The sequence below is a fragment of the Hydractinia symbiolongicarpus genome, chromosome 2, assembly GCF_029227915.1.
Source record: "Hydractinia symbiolongicarpus strain clone_291-10 chromosome 2, HSymV2.1, whole genome shotgun sequence".
NCBI classification, from domain to species: Eukaryota; Metazoa; Cnidaria; class Hydrozoa; order Anthoathecata; family Hydractiniidae; genus Hydractinia; species Hydractinia symbiolongicarpus.
This window is the reverse complement of record NC_079876.1, coordinates 18,175,127-18,194,816: the sequence shown is the minus strand read 5'-3', so window position 1 is coordinate 18,194,816 and position 19,690 is coordinate 18,175,127. Positions and strand designations below refer to the sequence as shown.

Genomic DNA, 19,690 nt, shown 5'->3' with positions numbered 1-19,690 from the left:
CCGGTACTGAAAAAAATCCTGGAATCTTATATCACTGAAGGCTGATTCTGTAAAAATTCGTGGCCAGAAACTACTCCTTGAAAAATTGCGCGCCGTGAAATCTGCAAAACTTAGTTACCACTATGTTTTTTTTAAAAGAAATTCACATTTGGCTAACACAGACAATGTCCTTCTTTCTTCTTGTTTAATGCCCATTTTTAATTTTTGGCAGAATCTTTAAACATTCTTGGGTTTTGTTATTTCTAGCCTGTTTTGGCAAGTGGTATCTTAAGACTTACTTCACATTTTCTGATGCTTATAAATATGTCAGATATCTCTATTAAAAATTTTTTATATGTCGAATTTTTATCGATAGATAGCTTGTTCGTAAATCAGCTTTTCATTAGAAAATATGTTCATAATCAGAATATATATTCTATAAAGTTATTTAAGATGAAATTGGGCAAAAACTTATGAATATCCTAAGAATATATTCCTCTTGAAATTATTTAGTTTGTTATTCTTTTTTAATTCTGGTATCTTATATTATTGGTGTAAAATGTCTTTTTTCAGGTTTCACTAAATGTAATTTCCCACAAAATTTAGTTGTCTGTCTGTATGTGATTTAACAACAAAACCTTAGAGATGATTTCTACACCAGTTTGCATTCATAGATCTTCTAATCTCAACTGTGCTAAGAATATGCTAAGCATAAATCAAATAGATATTGGCCCAAATTTATTAAATATTCCGAATATTAATACAGGATAGAGCCACTTCAGCGTTGGAAAACACTATTATCACCGTGGGTCCTGTGTTCTGAATGTATATGTTCTGCCCAATCTTAGGACGCTGCCCAATCTTTGGACATAAAATTGCCCAGTCTTAAGACTGGCCGGCCAGTCTTAAGACTGGGCAGGGCGTCACAAGATTGGGCAAAAGACCATTTTAGGCCCACCTTTGGCGCCGTTTAGATTTTAAGGAAGGGATGCACCACACGAGCTCTGTTTTTTTGCGACTCCCAACAAACATTCTTAGGCACATTAAAACATCATATTTTGGGTACTGTTGAATTGACCCGGCCTGTTTTTGGACACAGTAGAGTGAAAATCGTAGCTAGCTAGCTAGGTAGCTGGTAGAGCATGTGTTATACATTTAGCATTTATACACAGCTTGTAGTAGTGGCTAAATTTTAAAAATAAAATGTTTATATTTATGAAGTATCAGAAAAATCGTATTCAACCATATTATTAGTTAGCTAGATGTAATATCATAGTCTATAGAAGAAAAACTTTATAGACTATGCTAAAATGGTTGAGTAGTTTCAATTTTTTATACATAAAATACATGGTATATATAAATTTTTGGCTTTTGATTTTCCAAGAAAGTTTCAATTTAAGGTTCCTATTAAGAGGTAAATTCTAAAAATTTTATTGTTCTGTTTGTCTTCCACAATTGTTCTAAGATTGGGCATGTACGTCCATAGATTGGGCAGTCCAGTCTTAAGACTGGCCACCCATTTGTCACTGTCGGAAGATTGGCCTGGCCAGTCTTAAGACGGGGCGCATTCCAAGATTGGGCAGAACATATACATTAGGTATGCACCGGCAATGCATGCCCAATTTTCCTCACATGGCATGGGTTGACCCGTAGCTGTGGTAAAGACACTTGCTAAACTTTCCTGCGCTGTGGACCGAATCACGGACCTTGTGATTGCGAAGCGAACTCCGTAACCACAAGGTCACACGCTTAAGTTCAGAATATTCAAGCGGAAACGAAAAAACACGATTCTTATGTAAACAAAAAGGGTGTAATTACGTTTACTGTTTTGAGCTTAAAATAACCTGCTGGAAGATGAAAGGTGGAAGTCGGGGAAATTAATTCAACTAGTGTTGTTTTTTTACATATATTTATTTGATGCATATCTCAAAAATACATTTCGTCACGTGACTAATATGGTTTATTGGCCACAATGTTTGCGATGCCTTTGTTGTTAATGTCTAAACATTCCATTTTTAGAATATCGAAGAATGCACTGCCAACTGTTCCAGCCAGGGCTTTTTCGACCAACTTTGGAAACGTAGAAATCTGAACATAGTATATAAGAAAAAAACAAACATGAAACGGAAAAACATGAAACGGAAAAACATGAAACGATATTCAATCAAAGAATGAGACTATATAAACAAAAACACAAAAACAAGCGAGAAAACAAACAAACAAATAAACAAGAACGTACGCCTTTTAAGCAATCTTTAAACATCTTATCACATTCACAGTCACTAATGGTATATGCACCATGGTTGGTGACTCCGTAACCGCTTTCCTTGGCCACGAGATTCCTACAAAAGAGAAGCATATATAACGAAGTACAGTATTAATAAAATTCATATTGCAAAACTCACAACTCTTATTTTTGCTCCATGGGCATGCATTAGCTGTACTAGCAAACAAAAATATTTTATCAGCACATGATTTTTAGGTAAATTGATTTGCTTATTTTAAGAAGTATACCTTGGGCATTTATCATGCGTTCGACAACAACCATCCACATTCTCATAATACCCCAAGTCTTCATTGTCATTGGAGACGTTGCCTTTTCCGCACCAGTTGGTTCCTGAATATTTGAAAGGTGAAATGTACCACTGGCCGGTGATGTAGTAAAGTACTGCTTTCTTGTAATGTTTATTCGACTGGGAAGCGTTTTCTGAGAAGGGTTTTTCATTGGAATAAATCCTTTTAGAGATGATCATTTTTTATAAGGGGTGCTTATTGCAAGAAACTGCCAAGACATTTGAACTGCATTTAACCTAATATACACAATCCATCCTCGTTCCAAGGGGTTTTTTGGTCCTTAAGCCATTATTATTGAGCGGCACGTTCACCATAAAGGGAAAACGCCCTGGGAAGGAAGTTATTCCAGTGTTAAAATCAAGAGGGTTTCATAACATATTTAAACTTTTTTGTTGCCACGGGAAAAAAACATTCCCTTCGGCGGTAAAATAAGCTACGGTTTGTAAAATATAAGAAATATCGAGGAGACAAAGATAACATGGAGAACCGTATTTGTTAAAATGCTTATGTTATTAACTTTAATTAATATTTAATTGAATTTCCGCGCCCGAAGGCGTAGGAAATTCTTTAAAACCGTCGTTTTTTTCTTTCGGAGCATTTTTTGAGAAAAAATCGACCCTGGGATTTCACGTTGGTCCGTCACAGATGTAAACTTCGTACCCAAGCTCCTTAACTACCGGGAAGTCTAGTATTGACGCTTCAGGCCAAAATTGGTATTTGTTTTCGACAAAATTTGGCACAGTTAACAAAAAAAGTATGCTGAACATAATGGTGACATAATAATTTTGATTTTTGTCACCTACATGTCATTTTAGGCCAAAATTGGTCCAAAAATTAGAACTACTTTATTTTCAACAAAATTTGAAACAGTTAACAAATAAAGTATGCTGAACATAATGGTGACATAATAATTTTGATTTTTGTCACCTAAATGTCATTTTAGGCCAAAATTGGTCCAAAAATTAGAACTACTTTATTTTCAACAAAATTTGGAACAGTTAACAAATAAAGTATGCTGAACATGATGGTGACATCAAAATTTTTGTTTTTTGCCACCTTAAATGTCATTTTAGGCCAAAATTGGTCCAAAAATTAAAACTACTTCATTTTCAACAAAAATTGGCAAAGTTAACAAAAAAAGTATGCTGAACATAATGGTGACATCAAAATTTTTATTTTTGTCACCTAAATGCCATTTTAGGCCAAAAATGGTCCAAAATTAAAACCACTTCATTTTCGGCTAAATCTGACACAGTTAACAAATAAAGTATGCTGAAAATGATGATGGTACAAAAGTTTGATTTTTTGTCACCTAAATATCATTTCAGGTCAAAATTTATCCAAAAATTAAAACTGCTTTATTTTCGACAAAAATTGACACAGTTAATAAAAAAAGTATGCTGAAAATGATGGTCACATCAAAATTTTGATTTTTTGTCAACTAATGCCGTTTAAGACCATAAACGTTTCAATCGCAAGACTTTCAACCATGAATGATAGGCTGTATTTTTTGTTAGCAATTTCTTTTAAAATGTGAGTTTATTATGACACGTTTCGTTTTGTTTGCGTTTGTTGTAAGATATAATGTCACTGGTGTGCTTTATCTTCAGAGGTTCACGCACCAAACCCCTTCGAATGTTTGGCACAATAACACAACGAATTAGCAGGTTTTCATCAATTATTTTGGTAGCGCGCGGAAATTCTTAGAGCCCCCAGGGCTTCTTGTTAATATTATAATATGCTTTTATTGATACTACATTTTCTGGTTATTGTTGTTTTGGCTTACTATGTGAAATAATTTTTTGTAGTTTTTATGCAAAGGACATATAACTTTCTAGTTTAAACCGCTTAAAATTTAAAGTGTAAGAAATTTTGATTTAAAAGGAAGGTAAGTAGTTATGAATGAGTATATTATGCATAACAAAAATATATATCTTTAAGATATTTAGGACGATGTTATTATTGTCCTCATTGTTGTTCATAAACTTTTCCCCTTGCTATTAGCTCGACTTCAGTGTAAGTCACTAAAGTCGTGTACTTCTTTGACTATGTCAAAGAGAGTGCACATTGAAAAGTTCAAGTAAATTTAGTCGTTAGATCGCTTAAAATTCACAGGAATTCGCCCGTTGAAGCAAAGTCGATAAAAATATATCGCATTTGTTATTTTAGCTTAAAGATTTCGTGCGTAGTTAACACCGGTATAAACAATATTATTATGGAGATATTTTAATAAAGTAAATTAAATCGTTATTTCTTGCTGTTAAACTTTCATCGAATGGTCACACTTACTCAATAATTTTAATGAAATTTCTTGGACAGTTTGTCTTGCGTTGGCAACCCTTGTGTTTTGAAATAATTGTCGAGGTTTTCGACGAATCCAGAGCGTGCGGGTTGTAAAATCCGCGCGAAATCACAAAGTGCTATGGATATTTTCTAAAACCTATTTTCCTTAAAGAAACGAAACATATAAACGAAGAATACTTTTCGACTTATTTTGAGAGGGAGTGCACATGTCGACATTCTCTAACACAAACACGCATGCGCAGCTTAACATCTTATATTTTATTTTAGAGAGAAAGGATATCATAAAAACTTCCCGTCGTTACACGGAAAGAAAATGTTAGAGTTCGTCGTGTTGTTGCTGGTCCTGGCTGTGATTTTTATAGCTTGTTTTATGGTACGGATAACTGGCGAAACCTTGCCTGCACCAAGAATGGGAGGACGGGCTGAACTTCAAGCCGATATTTTTTTCCAATTTCGTTGATTTTTCGATAATATTTTCTAATGTAGATTATTTTATTCTATTTCTTTATTGTATTTCAGATCATATTCAAACTTTAAAAATTTGCGCGTCGTTCAAAATTCTGCTCGCGCTATCCTTTAAAAAACTTTTTCAGATTACAATGTCTGGTTTTATTAATGTTCAAACAGAAATTTTTGACAAAATTTCAGTTTGAACATTCTTTGATCTTTAACTGTTGCTTAAAAAAATGTTAGCCGTCGTTGTTAAGACTTCTTTTATGCCAAATTTTTTGTTTATACCGACAGGTAACTTGTTTAAGAACCAGTTTCTTAAATATAAAGGTATATTTACCTGGAAATATGCCCCAAGTTAAATCTCTGCGGTTGGCTTTTTCGTGTCTGTTGCCTTGTTCTGTAAAATACACGTTAGAAAAAAAATCATTGTTGCGTCGTTTTTAGAAGCAGCATATATTTAGAAGATATATTTTTTTGGGAATTCTGATCAAATTCGCAAGGTTGAAATTTACGTAGTTCTTCGATATTCGGACAATTTGCAAAAGTCACCGGAATTGAATAAAAATATAGAAAAACGGAAAATGCGAATACAATAAGTAAACAAACTCGTCCCCAGTGTTCCTTTTTTGCCAGAAAGCGAAAAAAAGGCCTGAGAAACAGACTGATAAGCAAGAGCAACAAACCTTTTAATTTAGCTGTGGCTTCTTGATTCATCGAGTTAATAGCAGATTGAAACTGCTTGCCTATTGGTTTCCAGTGAGATGCGGATTTCTTTCCCGTTTTGCCGTTGACACCCAAAGTGATAACAGCGACCAAAAATACCACAGCGCTACGAAAAAATGTAAAACAAAGACTGGTTATTCAACACCCGAATAGTAAAAATGTATATGAAATATACTTTTATTGGAGAAACCTTCGCGGGAGAAACTTTCGCGAATTCGAGTTTTTTTTTAACTGAGAAATCGTTGTTCGCGAAATTTTATCTCGCTAAAATTTGTGGGTTTCTTTATTCGTGAAAGTTAATCTCTCGAAATTTTCTGAACTTCTTCATTTGCGAAAGATAATCCAAAAAATTTCGCGAATTTTTATTCTCGCGAAAGTTTCTCTAATTAAAGTATACTAACCAGTTCTCAAAATCAGAGCATAAATGAAACAAAAAACTTCAAAATCCGAACGAAGTTATAACCTTTCGTTGAACTGTTTCCTTTATAGTAGTTTATAGGAATCCCCCTCCTGCTGCAGAAATCAAACAAAACAATTCCTCTTTTTTGCAACCTTCAACATATCAGCAAGCCATTTAAAAACAATTTACAATTTATTCTCACCATAAAAGCTTATTCATTTTTACAGTTTAGATAACCAGTCTCGATATCTCCTTGCTTCAATAAAAATGAAATGAAAATAATTTTCACGTAGCTTATAAGCGAGCAATATAGCGTAACAATTTTGGCGTTAGACCGTATTTACGTTTTACGCCCTTTTAAAAGCAATTGTATCGCCTGAGTTACGCGCGAGTAAACAGTAATGTGAATGGGTAACGAATTTCGCACATGCGTTATATTGTCCAACAACTGTTGCCGAGCGAGTACTGAGATAATCCAGGGAATTTTATGTTCGGGGGAGTCTTCGTACGAGTTTGGTTTAAATGCAGCATATATAATATGCAAGTGCTAATTTTCGGAGGAGCCTTAGTACAAGGTTGGTAAAATATCGCTTACATAATATGAAAGTGTTAATTCGCGAGCCAGTTGAATTATCACGAAATTATTTTCTAATTTTTTGGTGTTACTTGTGCAGGGTTGTGCAATATAAGTGTTTTCTACCATAAATAATAACTATCAACCTGGTCTCCAGGGTCTCGTGGCCCATGAGTCGTTACTACGGCGGAGCTAAAAGCAAAATGCCCTGGGAGGGAGGTTGAATAATCATCTTTTAATACCCATACTCAATAAGTTTTCATCTTTTTTTCTACTTTCGAAAACTAAAGAGCAATCTAAACGCCAAAGATAACGTTTTTTTAACTACTGTTTATTTGACGTCTACAAGTCTATAATAAAAGTATTCATTTTGTAAAATTTCATCAACTTCTTTTATTGAACGGATAGGCAACGTCGATCCCAGGGCTTGTAGCGTTTTTTGATATCAAAACACGCTACAGGGCCTGGGATCGAGGTTGAACGGATAGGATTCACACAACTTTGAACAATATAACACTCTAGTAACGAATTCTGCTTTCTTCCCAGTTACCTAAAGAAGGCCTCTTAGCTTCAGATACTTTTTTAATTTTTCGACTTTCGCGCGTTTACAAGGTCAAAAACTATATTTCTACCATTCTCGTCCCCAGAGCTCTTTGATATAAACCTCAAAGGAATAAAGTAGTGAACTCCTTTCGATTTTTTAATCTTAAGGAGGTCTGGGGACGAGAATGTATTTCTACTTGACCGTCTGCTTTTTTCAATTATTCGCTATAAATGACTATTCATTGCAACAAATTATTACACGGAAATCTGGGGCCCAGTCTTTTTCCGCGCTAAAAGGATTACGTCAACCGTATTACGAAGCGCCGGCTGGATCGGTGTATTTTCTTCTTGACGCTTAAAGCTCCAAGTACACGACCGATTTTGTCACACACTTTTAACTTTAATACAATCAGAAATACAAAAAATAATTTATGTAACGAGTTTAAAATAATCTAGTTCATAAAATAATAATAAATACAATATTTCATGAAAACTTTCAGGTACAATTAGACTTTCAGGTACAATCATTCCTCCCATTCTTGGTGCAGGCAAAGAGGTTTTAAACCTTGGTGCAGGCAAGGTTTCGCCAGTTTTGCGTACCCTAAAACAAGCTATAAAAATCACAGCCAGGACCAGCAACACAACGAACTCTAGCATTTTCTTTTGGTGTAACGACGGAAAGTTTTTAGGATATCCTTTCTTTCTAAAATAAAACATAAGATCTTCGGCTGCGCATGCGTGTTTGTGGTAGGGAATGTGGACAAATGCACTTTCCCTTAAAATAAGCAAAAGACTATTCTTCGTGTACATATGACTGTCTTTTAAGAAAATAGGATTTTTGAGAATATCCATAGCACTGGGTAAACATATTCCCAACCTCGTTTCCAGCGCCTGTTTTTTTCTTTTTAAGATACAAGATGCGCTGGGGACGAGGTTGACCTATATCTCTAATTTTAATTAATTTATTGAGTAAGTATGACCATTCATAAAAATTTAAATTTAAAGCAAGGAATAAGGATTTTCACTTATCTCTAATGAAATGAATAGCTCTTCCAGGCTGAAAGATTTCAGATTTCCAGCTTTTTGTGCATGCTCTAATTTGGAATGAAAGTAAGTACAAGTTATAACAACAGTGGCGGTAAAAAACAGTAAAAACGCGTACGCCCTAACGTAAGTATAATGTTTTGTATGTTGAAATATTATACAGTTGAACTCATGTAATTCGACTCTCCAGGGGGTCTCACGATTTGGTCGAATTACATGACTTGTCAAATTAAAAGGAGTTTTGTTGTGAGGGTTTCATTCTGAAGGGACCGAAAAATTTGGTCGATTTACATGATTTGTCGATTTATTGGAGGTCGATTTACACGAGTTCAACTAGTTGAAAGCATCATTTATCAATAAAGTTTTTGTTGAAACACACAGAAATTAACTAGCAGAGACAATATGACAATGTTTACGGCAAGTTCTCGTCCATAATATGCATTATATATCAATTTTTAATTGTACATATATTGTACTAACATATCCTAAAATAAGTATAAATATAATAATCTGTTAATCTTTAGGGGAATTAAGGAGAGAGACTGGTGCTAACATGCTATATTATTTGGTATAATCATCTTGCTCCAATTTCCAGTAAACTAAAATCGCTAAAGCTTTTTTATACATGCCTGAAAATATATATATATATATATAAAAAGTATATGTAAAAAGCCTTAGAACCATAAATTAGCAACAATATATATATATACTAGTCGTTAGCCCGTGGAAAAACCACGGGTTCGCCAGTCTTTTTTATACCGCATTGCGTGCTTCTTGCTACTTGCGCAGCTAAGCTACCATTATGCGTGACAGACAGACGGACGGACAGACGTATACGGGTATTATAATATAGACTAGACGTTAGCCCGTGGAAAAATTCACGGGATCGCCCGTCCTTTAAATTTACCCGTCGCAACAAAGTGGACAAAAATATATCGCATTGGTATTGGTGCGAATTTTTAAAATTTCGTGTTTCCGTTACGGTACGCGGCTTTCGCGGACACACAGACAAAATACAGCTATTATTAAAGAGAAATATAAAACTATACTGATAGCCAAGGTGTGTGCGAACATGCTGATGACAAATGCAGCAAGCATGAAAGCAAATCTATAAGAGGATTAATTCTATCCATGTCGGAGCGGATATAATCAACGTGCCCGCTGTTTATAAGGCAGTCTGTTGAAAAATTGCCCTCTAAACTGAAAATAGAGTTTTACAGAAAAATCAAGTGCGTGCCAGATTTAGAAATTTGCATCAGTTATTTGTAGAAAATAAAAGATCTCAGGTCACATGCAAGAAAATGAAAGCATAAATTCAAGCTAAATACAACTTTGGATAAATTTATATACAAGCACGTGACGAATCCTGACACAAATAAGGAACGCTGTATCTACATTGACTTTGCTACAGCTCGTGCCAGGTAATTAAGCAGCATGTTACTGCTTAATTACAAGCTAATTGTGCTAGACAATGCTGTGATCATAAAGAAATCCACTATTAGACAGTTGAACATCCAGCAACTGGGTCAGTAGGTTAAAAAGATGAATGTCCATTGGACGTTTTTTGTGACAAGTTGACTTTAAACTGACTAAAGCTTTATATAAGCTAGCAAAGCTTCTCTCATGTCTTTGGCTAGCTAGCTAAGAGACTGTTATTTAGCTGCCATTCCTATTTAATGCTAGCCACGCTAAGCAAGAATCAATAAAAGCTAGCAAACTACTTGTAAATTACACTATAGAAACTATAGAAAAGAAGAGATAGTCAAGACTTTACAACTGACAGAGACAACGAGGCAAATTTATGTTTTTAGCTAGCCATCGTATCGTCAATAATTCGTGTGCCAAACCACAGACAATCCGTCGGAAACCCTGAACTTTACTCCCTGGGGCTCGGTCTAATTGAAATAATTCGGTCTTATTGATTCAATTACCTGGAATATCCTGTGTTAACAAACAATGGCTATATGTGAAAGTATTAAATGTACTAATCCAGATATTTAAGACATTTCTGTGGTGTGTATTTACATTTCGCGGATTTCTTTGACTTGTACGCAGCGCCGATAAAGCAACAAATATCCAAATATGTTACAAAAATTTTTAGACTAATATTCGACCTTTTTTTATGCGCAATTTTCTGCCTGCGGAAATACTGTTCTGTTCAAGTTTATGAAGTACCTTAAAAAGTCGTTTGTACGTTTCGCTATAACTCAAAAAGCTCAAAAGTGTTTTTGTTCGCGCGCGTGGCAATTTGGACAAAAAGAGAGATGAAATGCAGTCAAATAAAATCGAATCATAAGAAAATTAATATTAGCGAAAAGAAGTTTTCGTGTGCTTCTTTTTTTGAAAAGTGTTTTTTTATTTGGTAAATCAAATTTTTCGTGTGAATTTCGAGAAAAACTAAACTTTTTCCGAATTGGTCAATAATTCGCGAAATTTCGCAGATTCGAGAAAACCAGATAAATGAACAAGAAAGGAATATTGTATTTCTAATTTAGCTCTATAGTTTTGTAAATCTATCAGGTGGTAAATCATTTATTTAAAGACTTACAAAGTTGTAACCTGTGAACTCAATTTTCAACTGTTCGTCAAACATTCTCTCATGACACTGTGCACTCTCAAACACGACTCTATACAAGCGTTCACTGATTTAATCGAGTCCTCCGTGCTTTGCTCGCCATCCTTTAGTAAACACGATATTTGATTCAAAGATGGTAGATAAGCTATGGCGACTTTACCTAATATATCGTGGTGTGTTAACTCGAAATTACTCGGATCGTTTAACATAACAGCATCGTTGTAAACTGCCGAACAGGACGTAACAAGATCCAACATCTCAATCCCTGCATCGGCTAGTGCAACAGAGGCTACTACCATGGCATGACTTAACGTGTTTCCGTTATCCTCTAAAACCTTTACGTACACGTCGATTTGTGCCTTTGGATACGATTCTAAACACACAGCACACGATAAGGATTCGATTATTATTTCTGAATATTCTCTGCTTAGTCTTTCTTGGTGGTCTATTATCCGTTCTTCGCGAGCGAACGGTGCGTATGAAAATTCGCACGTCAACGTACCAGTCGACATGAAGTCGTGTCGTTTGGGGTTATCACGCGGTCCATAAACTGCGCATATCAATTTCGTTCCGTCAGTTTCCAGGTAAGCGGAGCCGTTGGCTTTCTTTACTGTACCTAAGAGACAAAAATATTAACTTCAAATACAGCAAACTTTTTAATCTCAACCTAACATTTGATTCATTAGGCCTTTTCTACAACAAGCGCCCTATTATTTAACGTCGCAATTTAACGACATGTCAAATAATAAATAACTTGTATGCTAGAGGCGCGTCTTTTATTGACGTGACGGATGTTTCATTAAACGTCGTGTTGACAAAGCCGCAAACGCTTACTCTTAAAATTTAATTTTTTTTAACCTTGATTTTCAAAAGAAACAAAAACGAAACAAAATTTACAAACCAGCCTTTAAATAGATCGGTCGAATTTCACGATGTTCTCTTCCATCTGATCGTCTACCATCTTTGTTTAGTAACGGTTTATCTGTGAGTATTTTCCGGAACGATGACAACGATTGAGTTACAGAGGGACCATTAATTCGTTTTGTGTCAACTGGCATCTTTGTTTATATTTACAAGTATATGTGCTGCAAAAAATAAGGTGTTCAAATATTAAACATTTTTTAGCATCTATAGTGGAGTAAACACCCTCCCCCTCATTACGATCCAAATACACACAAAATACGATCACCGTAAAAGTTCCAATCAAAGCTCTGTTGTTTAATTAATTTTCCGGGTTTTGGGGGAAAAGGGGGAGGAAGAATTGTACCCGAACCGGATGTGTATAAAAAAGAAGGAAATTCTAATATTCCTTTTTGACATACCTATATACTTAAAACTTCAATAAACGACCTATTTCATTTAAGCAGAAGGTGTTTATTAGCAGCTGGGGAGGGGTTGTTAATTTTTAAACATGTTTTTGAGAGTGGACGACGACATTTAAAGGACCTCCATGATCTGATATGGAGGTTCATCTTACATAAATACAAACACTACTTGGTAAAAGCTATTTCAAAGTAAAAAGAATATGTGATCGAGAACAGGATCCGTACTGAAAAGTTAGCATATAAAGTAACATGAAAATTAAGTATATCGTGTAAAGTGCAAGCTTCAGTTGAAATGTGAGAGTAAATGTGAGAGCCCATCCCAAAATCCTAAAATCGGTTCAGTCAAGTATAAAAGTGATCATAGGTGTAGCAACTCAAGGTTAATTGTTGAGCAGCGATTAAAATGTCACACTTTTTAAAGTCGATTTCTTTATTTTTGAATAAGGTACGCCATTTAAAATTATTTAACGTTAGACACAAAATTAGATAAAGTTGTACAATGTCCAACATTAAGCCAGAGTGAGAAATAGGCTAAATAAATATGCCAGCTTTCATGCCAAAGTGAGCATGTTCTTCATTTCATTCGTATACTAGCTGCACACGTAAATTCAGTAACATACACATACAGCATGGAATGCTCACCAAGTTCGCACATAATAACCACAAATCCCTAAAAACAAGATTGTCATGTCGATCTGTTTCTCTCTTCGTTGACTTGCGAAATTTGTGTTTTGATAGATTCAACTCGCCGTTGTATATATGCTTCGTCTTCCGGTTGTACAGTCAGAAACGAGTTTATTTTACCGAACACGTATCTACGAATGGGAGAAAAGCAGTGTTCATTTTTTCCGAAATCCATGAAGAAAACACCATAGAACAGTAAACCACCCGTGATCAGGTTAACGGCGATTTTCATTTTTTTGTCGTGGTGTGGGAAGACTAACGGGGTGTGGAGAAGTGGGTCAGGCGGGAGGAGCGGCGGTCTGTGTTTTGCACTTGATGTTATTGTCTCGATGACCCGATTGCGAGGTGTTTCAGCCATATTTTTATATCTTTTCTAAAGACAAAATAAATTATAAAATAGCTCGTCACTTACACCAGAATATAAAAAAAACGTTTGATTCAATATTGGACTTGATTTCATTCTGCAGAGCCAACTCTATGCCGAAACACATCAAATAAATAACAAACAATTATCTTCATAAAACAAAGCAGACGTCAGCCCTTATTTTTAGCCAAAACATCCTCAAAAACACTTGCTACAGATTGTGAATAAAAACATAAATCAAGCTGAGTTGAATTTCTGTATGATAACATCAGATACATTCGCATTATATACCGTCCATATACATAACAAAACAATAGTTACATAGCATGCACTGTTTAAAATCCTTTTTACTCGTCGGTTTTTTCGAAAAATTTATCGCTTGTAAGACTTTTTCGGGATGACAGAATTATGTACACAAGTGGCCACACTGCGCAAAACAAATTCGTCTTAGTCCTCTTCCATTTCCACCTCAGTTATATCGTCTTCAGTGTGGCCATTAACCGTCTTGCCAGGTATGTGTCCTTGTTGCAACAATAATTCCAATTTCCGAACTTCTTCAAGAGTAGACGCGTTACCGATGGCTGCCTGTGAAATAGAAATATATGGAAAATATATCAAATAAACCATCAAGACTTCTATTTCTTTAACAGGATTCTCACTCTTTTTCGGAGCGAAATCTGGGATTTAAAAACTTTGATGAGAATTCTAATCTTTTTTGAGATATGAAGGTATAAAGACATTTGAGGACATTTTCATATGGTGGAAACCCTGTTTAAGAGCGTAAGATTCTAACTCTGATGAAAATAGATAAAATTTCGTGTACCTAATATGAAATAATAAAATGGCCTATATAACTTGTGGGGAGGGACTTGCCAACTAGATTTAATATATTTTATCATTGCTGTTTAAATGCCAGTTTTAATAATCTGACGTGATTTTTACCCTTAGACTTCTTTTTACCCTTAGACTTCCAACAGACGTTGTGGCGAGGGGAAATACCCTGTTCAATAGCCATAACTTGTGACTACTCAGCTTTGATATATCAAAATAAGGTATAATTTCACAAATTACTTTAAATCATTTAGGCAAAAAACGTAAGTAAAAAAGAAAAATACACATTTTTTTGGTGTGTGCTGAGTATAATCTAACTTGCATAGCATTTTTTTACTGTATAAACCATTTTCATTTTAGTTTAGAAATGTACGTATTAAGGAACATCTATATTAGTTAGTTCAGCAAGGTAGTAGATGTATCGAAAAAACACCCTTTATTCCCCTTTCCATCCCTAACGAACATTTGAATTAATAAACAAGCACACCAACGAAAATCTCAAAAATCAAATATTAAATTTAGTCAATAGACCACAGTAGAACTTACTTTGATAGCTTCTTGATCTTTATACTTTTCAGCGAGAAATTTCTCATCCTCGGCATTTGCAGTGACAATATCTTTTACTTCAAATCTAACAAAGGTTAAAAACCAAAAAAATACATTAAAGCCATAAAAATGTTTCTTGTTAACTAATTTTCGTGAAGTTGGCAAGTACTAATATTTCGTGAGAATTTAATAATGTGGAAAACAGATTTAGATGACATTTTGTTTTTCAATTTTATACCGTTTTATATAGGCAGTCATTACAGGAGACGTAAAAAAAACACTACCAAATGGGATCTGCGTATATAGTATACTATGTAGTTCTAGATAAAGAAGAAGAAAAGAAAAAAAAAACAAAGCAAACAGCTTTATTGCCTCCACCAACCAGGTCTAGTTTGGAACGGCGCACACAAGAGGTTTCAGGTAATCGAAGCAAAAAGAACATTATTATACCCTTACGTTTTATTTCTCTTAGCAGCGATATCTTTCTTCAACATTTCACCCTTCGCACCACTGAATAATTTCTTTGCTGCTGCTCTCTCCTAACACAATGTAACAATAATTCAGTGTGCACAAAAGTATTAACAAAATAAATCCGAGCGTAAGCTTTGTAAACATCCTATATCACTTTTGCGTCTATAATAATTTACACGTTCAAGGTACGTGAATGTCTTAATAAAATTCATGTATATGTCTTGTAATTGCCAAACCGACACTGCTTACGCCTTTGTAGCTTCCTATTGTAAAATCAAAAAGTGCTATATCTGGAAAAATAAAAATTACTTTTTTAAAAAATGTGAAAAATTTTGAGACTGCTGTCTCAGCCTGTTCATATGAGCTTAACTTGTTTTCGCAAGGAGAGGTGAGCTTCAAAATATAAAAATAAGCTCAGCTCAGCTTAACTACAAATGGCATTTAACTTCTGTAGTATTATCACTATTATTAATAAATGTACACCTTAGAGAAATATATATAATGCTATTTCTAAAACTTACCTTCATACGAACACGTTGAAAGTCAATGACTCGCACTTGTGGAAGTTTATAGATGAGATAGTATCGATAATTCGGTTTGTTGGCCACTGGATTGCGTAGAAAACTAGAAACATCAAAACACAGACAGTTACGAAAAAATCTCACTATCTTCGCTATAACACGCCTTGTTAGCTTCGAATAAGTGAAAATTGAATTAGCAATTACTCAGAATTGCAGACTAACATTACCAGCTTGTATTTTTTGTAACAGAAATGGAACTGAATTTAACAGGGTGCGCATCCATAACTTTTGAATGACTAAAAATTTCCAGAGTGTAAAATTGATTATTACGGGAAGAATATTTTGCAGGCAATGTTGAATTTGTGAAGTTAAAATTCCCTGACTTTTCCAAAATTTTCGAAAAAGTACTAAATTCCTTGAATATTTGATGAAATTTTCCAAGGTTTTCAGGTTACTGGCAACCCTGTATCTTTCTGTTATTCTATAATTATAATACAAAGTATTGATTTTATGACAACCACCTTCTTGAATAAACGCCTTACTCGCTTGCTTTGGACTTAAGTAAAGACGTGATTATTAAAGTATTTATTTCAGTCAGACACAATTTAAAAGAAAGAAGAGAGGATAACTTAATCAATGCGTTACCGTATTAGTTAAATACGCATAATTTCTTATATTAATAATGCTCAAAATGATAGCTGATCCCCACTTTGTGCTACAGATGCATGGAATAGCAATGCGAAAAAATATCATACAACAGGATAAAAAATTGAGGACTGCCAAACCAGTAAATTTTTTGCATTTTAATGACTAGTCAGTTATATTAATAAAGATTCCATATTAGTACAATTTTATAGCCATGCTACAGCCACACAAAATGGGATATACAAGGGATTGGCGTACCGGTGGAGACAAAATGTGCAAAAAAGTCTATCTATCACTTCTGTATGATTTTTATATGAAACGTTCAACTTACCAAATGTTGCTGAGAGACTTTACGGACGCCAAAGGATCAACATCAGCCTAATAAAAATTAAAAGGATACAACTACAAAGTCTTCATAACTCCTCAATTGATGTTACAAGGAAGAAGAATTACAGGTGTTTTAGAGGAAATATGGATAGAAATACAAAAACACTTAAAAGTACTATCATAAACCATTAAAAAGGAAAATGCTAAAGTCTGAATGCACTAAAGTTGTAAACAATTTCTTTGTTATGCGGCTTAATTAGGGAAGTCAGTTACTTTAGTATAATAAGGCCCCACAACGGCCCCCCCCCATCCATGTTTTTTAAACATAACAGATTCGTGTTTTGAATATAAGTGTTTCTAAAGTCACTAAATCAGTGTCAAAGAGTGTAAATAGCATACAACAGCACATTCTTACCAACTCCTGGACATTGTTGTTAGTTAAAACCAGTGTTTCTAATTGCGGCAGACATTCTTCTAGATGCTCCTCAAACCGGCTATCAAAACCAAGAATATGAATATAATCAAAAACTGAATTTTGTAACATTTATACTTCCAGTAACAAAAAATATAAATGTCGAAAGACTATGAAAAGATACTAAAGGCTGGACTTAAACAATGCTGGGTAAAAAGTTTCTTTTTATTTCAACTAGACGTTTTATTTTTATTGAGCGAGGCATGAATAGATCAATTATCCATGCACATTAACTAGTAAAGTTTTTATTTGTTCTTTAATGTTATAAGACACAGATAAATTATAGTTAGTAAGCGAGGCTGTGGATGTATTGAAAAAATGCCCTTAATATATACACAACTTCCCCTTCTTTAAACAAGCACAATGATGAAAATTTCAAAAATCAAATACATGCCCGGCGATAATTTCTGTGGGTAAACCCAGTTAGGCACAAATTAACCAAATTAAAACAAATTTCGCGATGACTTCAACTGGGTAAAGTATTTTTAAGTCCAGCCTAACAATTCACAACAACATAGTAATAAAATTATGCTTAAAAAACGTTTTTTCATACAACTTTACAATGCTGGATAATATTAAACTAATTAAGGAGATACTGAGTTAAGGAATATGTGTTACATCACACATTTTTAATCACATACCGTCAATCAATCAATAACAGAACGGACAAGGTGACGCTGGGTTTATTACTCAATCAAGAGTAACAGAGACAAATAACCTTACCTCAGTTAATCTTCATGCCCATTTATTTTATACCTAATATCATTTATAAACAGTTAACAAACATGATGAAGACAAATGACAAAACAGTGTTGACCTTAAAGACAATAAAAAAAATAAAGGGGTTCTTGAGTCTTCTTGTGACAAAAATGCTGGTAATATTGATTCAGCTTTAAAAATACATTATGTCGTTTTTCCACATACTGCAATTACATCAAGTAAAACATGAAGGTCTCTGTCTTCTTTGCAAAATGAAAATGTAAGGCAAGTTTCAGAGAAGAAATACAGAGTAAAGCCTAAGACAACATAGAAAGTAAAATGTCTGCAAAAATAATAGCGTATTACAGAACAAGAAAATAATCCCAACACTATCGAATAAACACCATTAGAGCTTCATATTGCATTACTTGGAAAAATAAATAGAATAATGCTATTTACAATCTTTTCAAGAAGATTTGACACAGAAAACACTCACTAAATATGAAGAGTTTTATGAAAACATAAGGAACTAACAGATGCAATTATACTACAAAAAATATGACTTAAGTTGAAATGCATCATCAAATTAACGTACCATACTCGATTGTTGTTCAACAGAATCATTTTCAATCGTTTCAACAGTGGAAACCCTTCCAGTTTTTTGATATCGTTATCAGAGAAATCAATGCAGTCAAACTGATCCTAAATATAAAAAATACAAAAAATAAAATGTGATAATGAAAAACTCAACAGACGCATATACGACGATAAAAGTCTAAAATTAATTGTCTTTTTTTTCCAGAATAAGAGAGAATATTATTTCATTAATTCAGACACTCTTTGTTTTCTTTGAGTTTTACATACACACATTTTTGAAATTCAATATCGCCATAAGGTAAGTTTAATAATGAGATTTTGGAAAGTGATATGATGCTTTTTCTTGTGGATGTATCACATGGAAAAAAATCTATCATCTTCACCAATTCACTGGTCAATGGAGTAAGTTCCTTTTTTCACCCCCATATGTATCTTTTTTGTAGTAATTCATTTTTACGTTCACTCATATATTTGGTTGTGCTAAGCAATTGAAGAAGCATACTTGTAACAAGTGCTGCATACTTTAATTAAATTTTAAAATGTTTCCTGCTTTTCTTAAACTTGGTTTGGTAAATCCTCTTCTATTTTGTAAGCTAACCTCTCACACCTATACAATCGGTACAAAAACATTCAAAAGCAGTTTTTTAGGGTATTTTTTGAAAATTGGTAAAAACCAAAAATTCGCCAATAATTAGCATACAAAAAGCTGTGAAAATACAACTTCAACACTAGCCACAATTTTGGAAATATTAGAGTTATGTCAGGTTCCACAAAGTGTAGTCATGTGGTCATAGCTCAAGAATTTAAATTCAACAAGTAACCTAACATTCTAAATTTACTATGGACAGTGACAAGACGTATATTCAAGTGAACTTTGTCAAGTTTAAATTGTCCGTATATAAAAATACTTATATAATTAAATTCCACGCCTTACCACTATATACATTTTGAAGGAAAATGCAGAAAAATTGTAAAAAAAATATTTTGGATTAACCAAGTCTGCTGACATTGACAAATTTGATTGTGCAAGTCTCATATA

The 19,690-nt window shown here is 34.0% G+C and overlaps 4 protein-coding genes and 1 long non-coding RNA gene across 5 annotated transcripts in view; 1 reads left to right on the top strand and 4 right to left on the bottom strand.

The window, feature by feature from the left end:
* Positions 1 to 1,884: 1,884 nt before the first annotated feature.
* On the bottom strand, positions 1,885 to 6,695 carry LOC130629792 (phospholipase A2 large subunit-like). Its single transcript, XM_057443135.1, has 6 exons — positions 6,636 to 6,695; positions 5,994 to 6,139; positions 5,648 to 5,707; positions 2,494 to 2,596; positions 2,219 to 2,321; positions 1,885 to 2,067 (listed from the first exon to the last, which is right to left on the bottom strand). Exons 1-6 carry the CDS (start codon positions 6,650 to 6,652, stop codon positions 1,930 to 1,932), a joined length of 567 nt encoding a protein of 188 aa, XP_057299118.1. The 5' UTR covers positions 6,653 to 6,695; the 3' UTR covers positions 1,885 to 1,929.
* On the top strand, positions 4,321 to 6,163 carry LOC130629793 (uncharacterized). Its single transcript, XR_008982016.1, has 2 exons — positions 4,321 to 4,441; positions 5,125 to 6,163. It is a non-coding gene; the product is annotated as an uncharacterized LOC130629793 (long non-coding RNA).
* Positions 6,696 to 11,055: 4,360 nt separating the features above from the next.
* Positions 11,056 to 12,353, bottom strand: LOC130629787 (exosome complex component MTR3-like). Its single transcript, XM_057443127.1, has 2 exons — positions 12,071 to 12,353; positions 11,056 to 11,785 (listed from the first exon to the last, which is right to left on the bottom strand). The coding sequence occupies exons 1-2, from the start codon at positions 12,225 to 12,227 to the stop codon at positions 11,169 to 11,171; spliced, it is 774 nt and encodes a 257-aa protein (XP_057299110.1). The 5' UTR covers positions 12,228 to 12,353; the 3' UTR covers positions 11,056 to 11,168.
* Positions 12,354 to 12,662: 309 nt separating this feature from the next.
* Positions 12,663 to 13,682, bottom strand: LOC130629791 (uncharacterized). Its single transcript, XM_057443134.1, has one exon. The coding sequence runs from the start codon at positions 13,534 to 13,536 to the stop codon at positions 13,180 to 13,182; it is 357 nt and encodes a 118-aa protein (XP_057299117.1). The 5' UTR covers positions 13,537 to 13,682; the 3' UTR covers positions 12,663 to 13,179.
* Positions 13,683 to 13,779: 97 nt separating this feature from the next.
* The window catches only part of LOC130629788 (U2 small nuclear ribonucleoprotein A'-like), a 70,954-nt gene continuing 65,043 nt past the window's right edge, over positions 13,780 to 19,690 (bottom strand). Inside the window, exons 3-9 of the mRNA XM_057443129.1 lie at positions 18,650 to 18,756; positions 17,299 to 17,377; positions 16,888 to 16,934; positions 15,912 to 16,014; positions 15,376 to 15,458; positions 14,920 to 15,004; positions 13,780 to 14,127 (exon numbers count right to left, since the gene is read on the bottom strand). Of these exons, the coding sequence (XP_057299112.1) occupies positions 13,990 to 14,127; positions 14,920 to 15,004; positions 15,376 to 15,458; positions 15,912 to 16,014; positions 16,888 to 16,934; positions 17,299 to 17,377; positions 18,650 to 18,756 (642 nt within the window). The 3' untranslated portion in view covers positions 13,780 to 13,989. The remainder of the gene's footprint in view (positions 14,128 to 14,919; positions 15,005 to 15,375; positions 15,459 to 15,911; positions 16,015 to 16,887; positions 16,935 to 17,298; positions 17,378 to 18,649; positions 18,757 to 19,690) is intronic.

Excerpts from the sequence above, each read along its gene's own strand:
- LOC130629791 (XM_057443134.1), bottom strand. The coding sequence starts at position 13,536 with ATGGCTGAAACACCTCGCAATCGGGTCATCGAGACAATAACATCAAGT.
- LOC130629787 (XM_057443127.1), bottom strand. The coding sequence starts at position 12,227 with ATGCCAGTTGACACAAAACGAATTAATGGTCCCTCTGTAACTCAATCG. Across the intron at positions 11,786-12,070 it reads ACCGATCTATTTAAAGGCTG|GTACAGTAAAGAAAGCCAAC; the intron begins GTTTGTAAATTT and ends TTTGTCTCTTAG.
- LOC130629792 (XM_057443135.1), bottom strand. Across the intron at positions 2,322-2,493 it reads ACGCATGATAAATGCCCAAG|GAATCTCGTGGCCAAGGAAA; the intron begins GTATACTTCTTA and ends TCTCTTTTGTAG. Across the intron at positions 2,068-2,218 it reads TTAAAGATTGCTTAAAAGGC|ATTTCTACGTTTCCAAAGTT; the intron begins GTACGTTCTTGT and ends TACTATGTTCAG.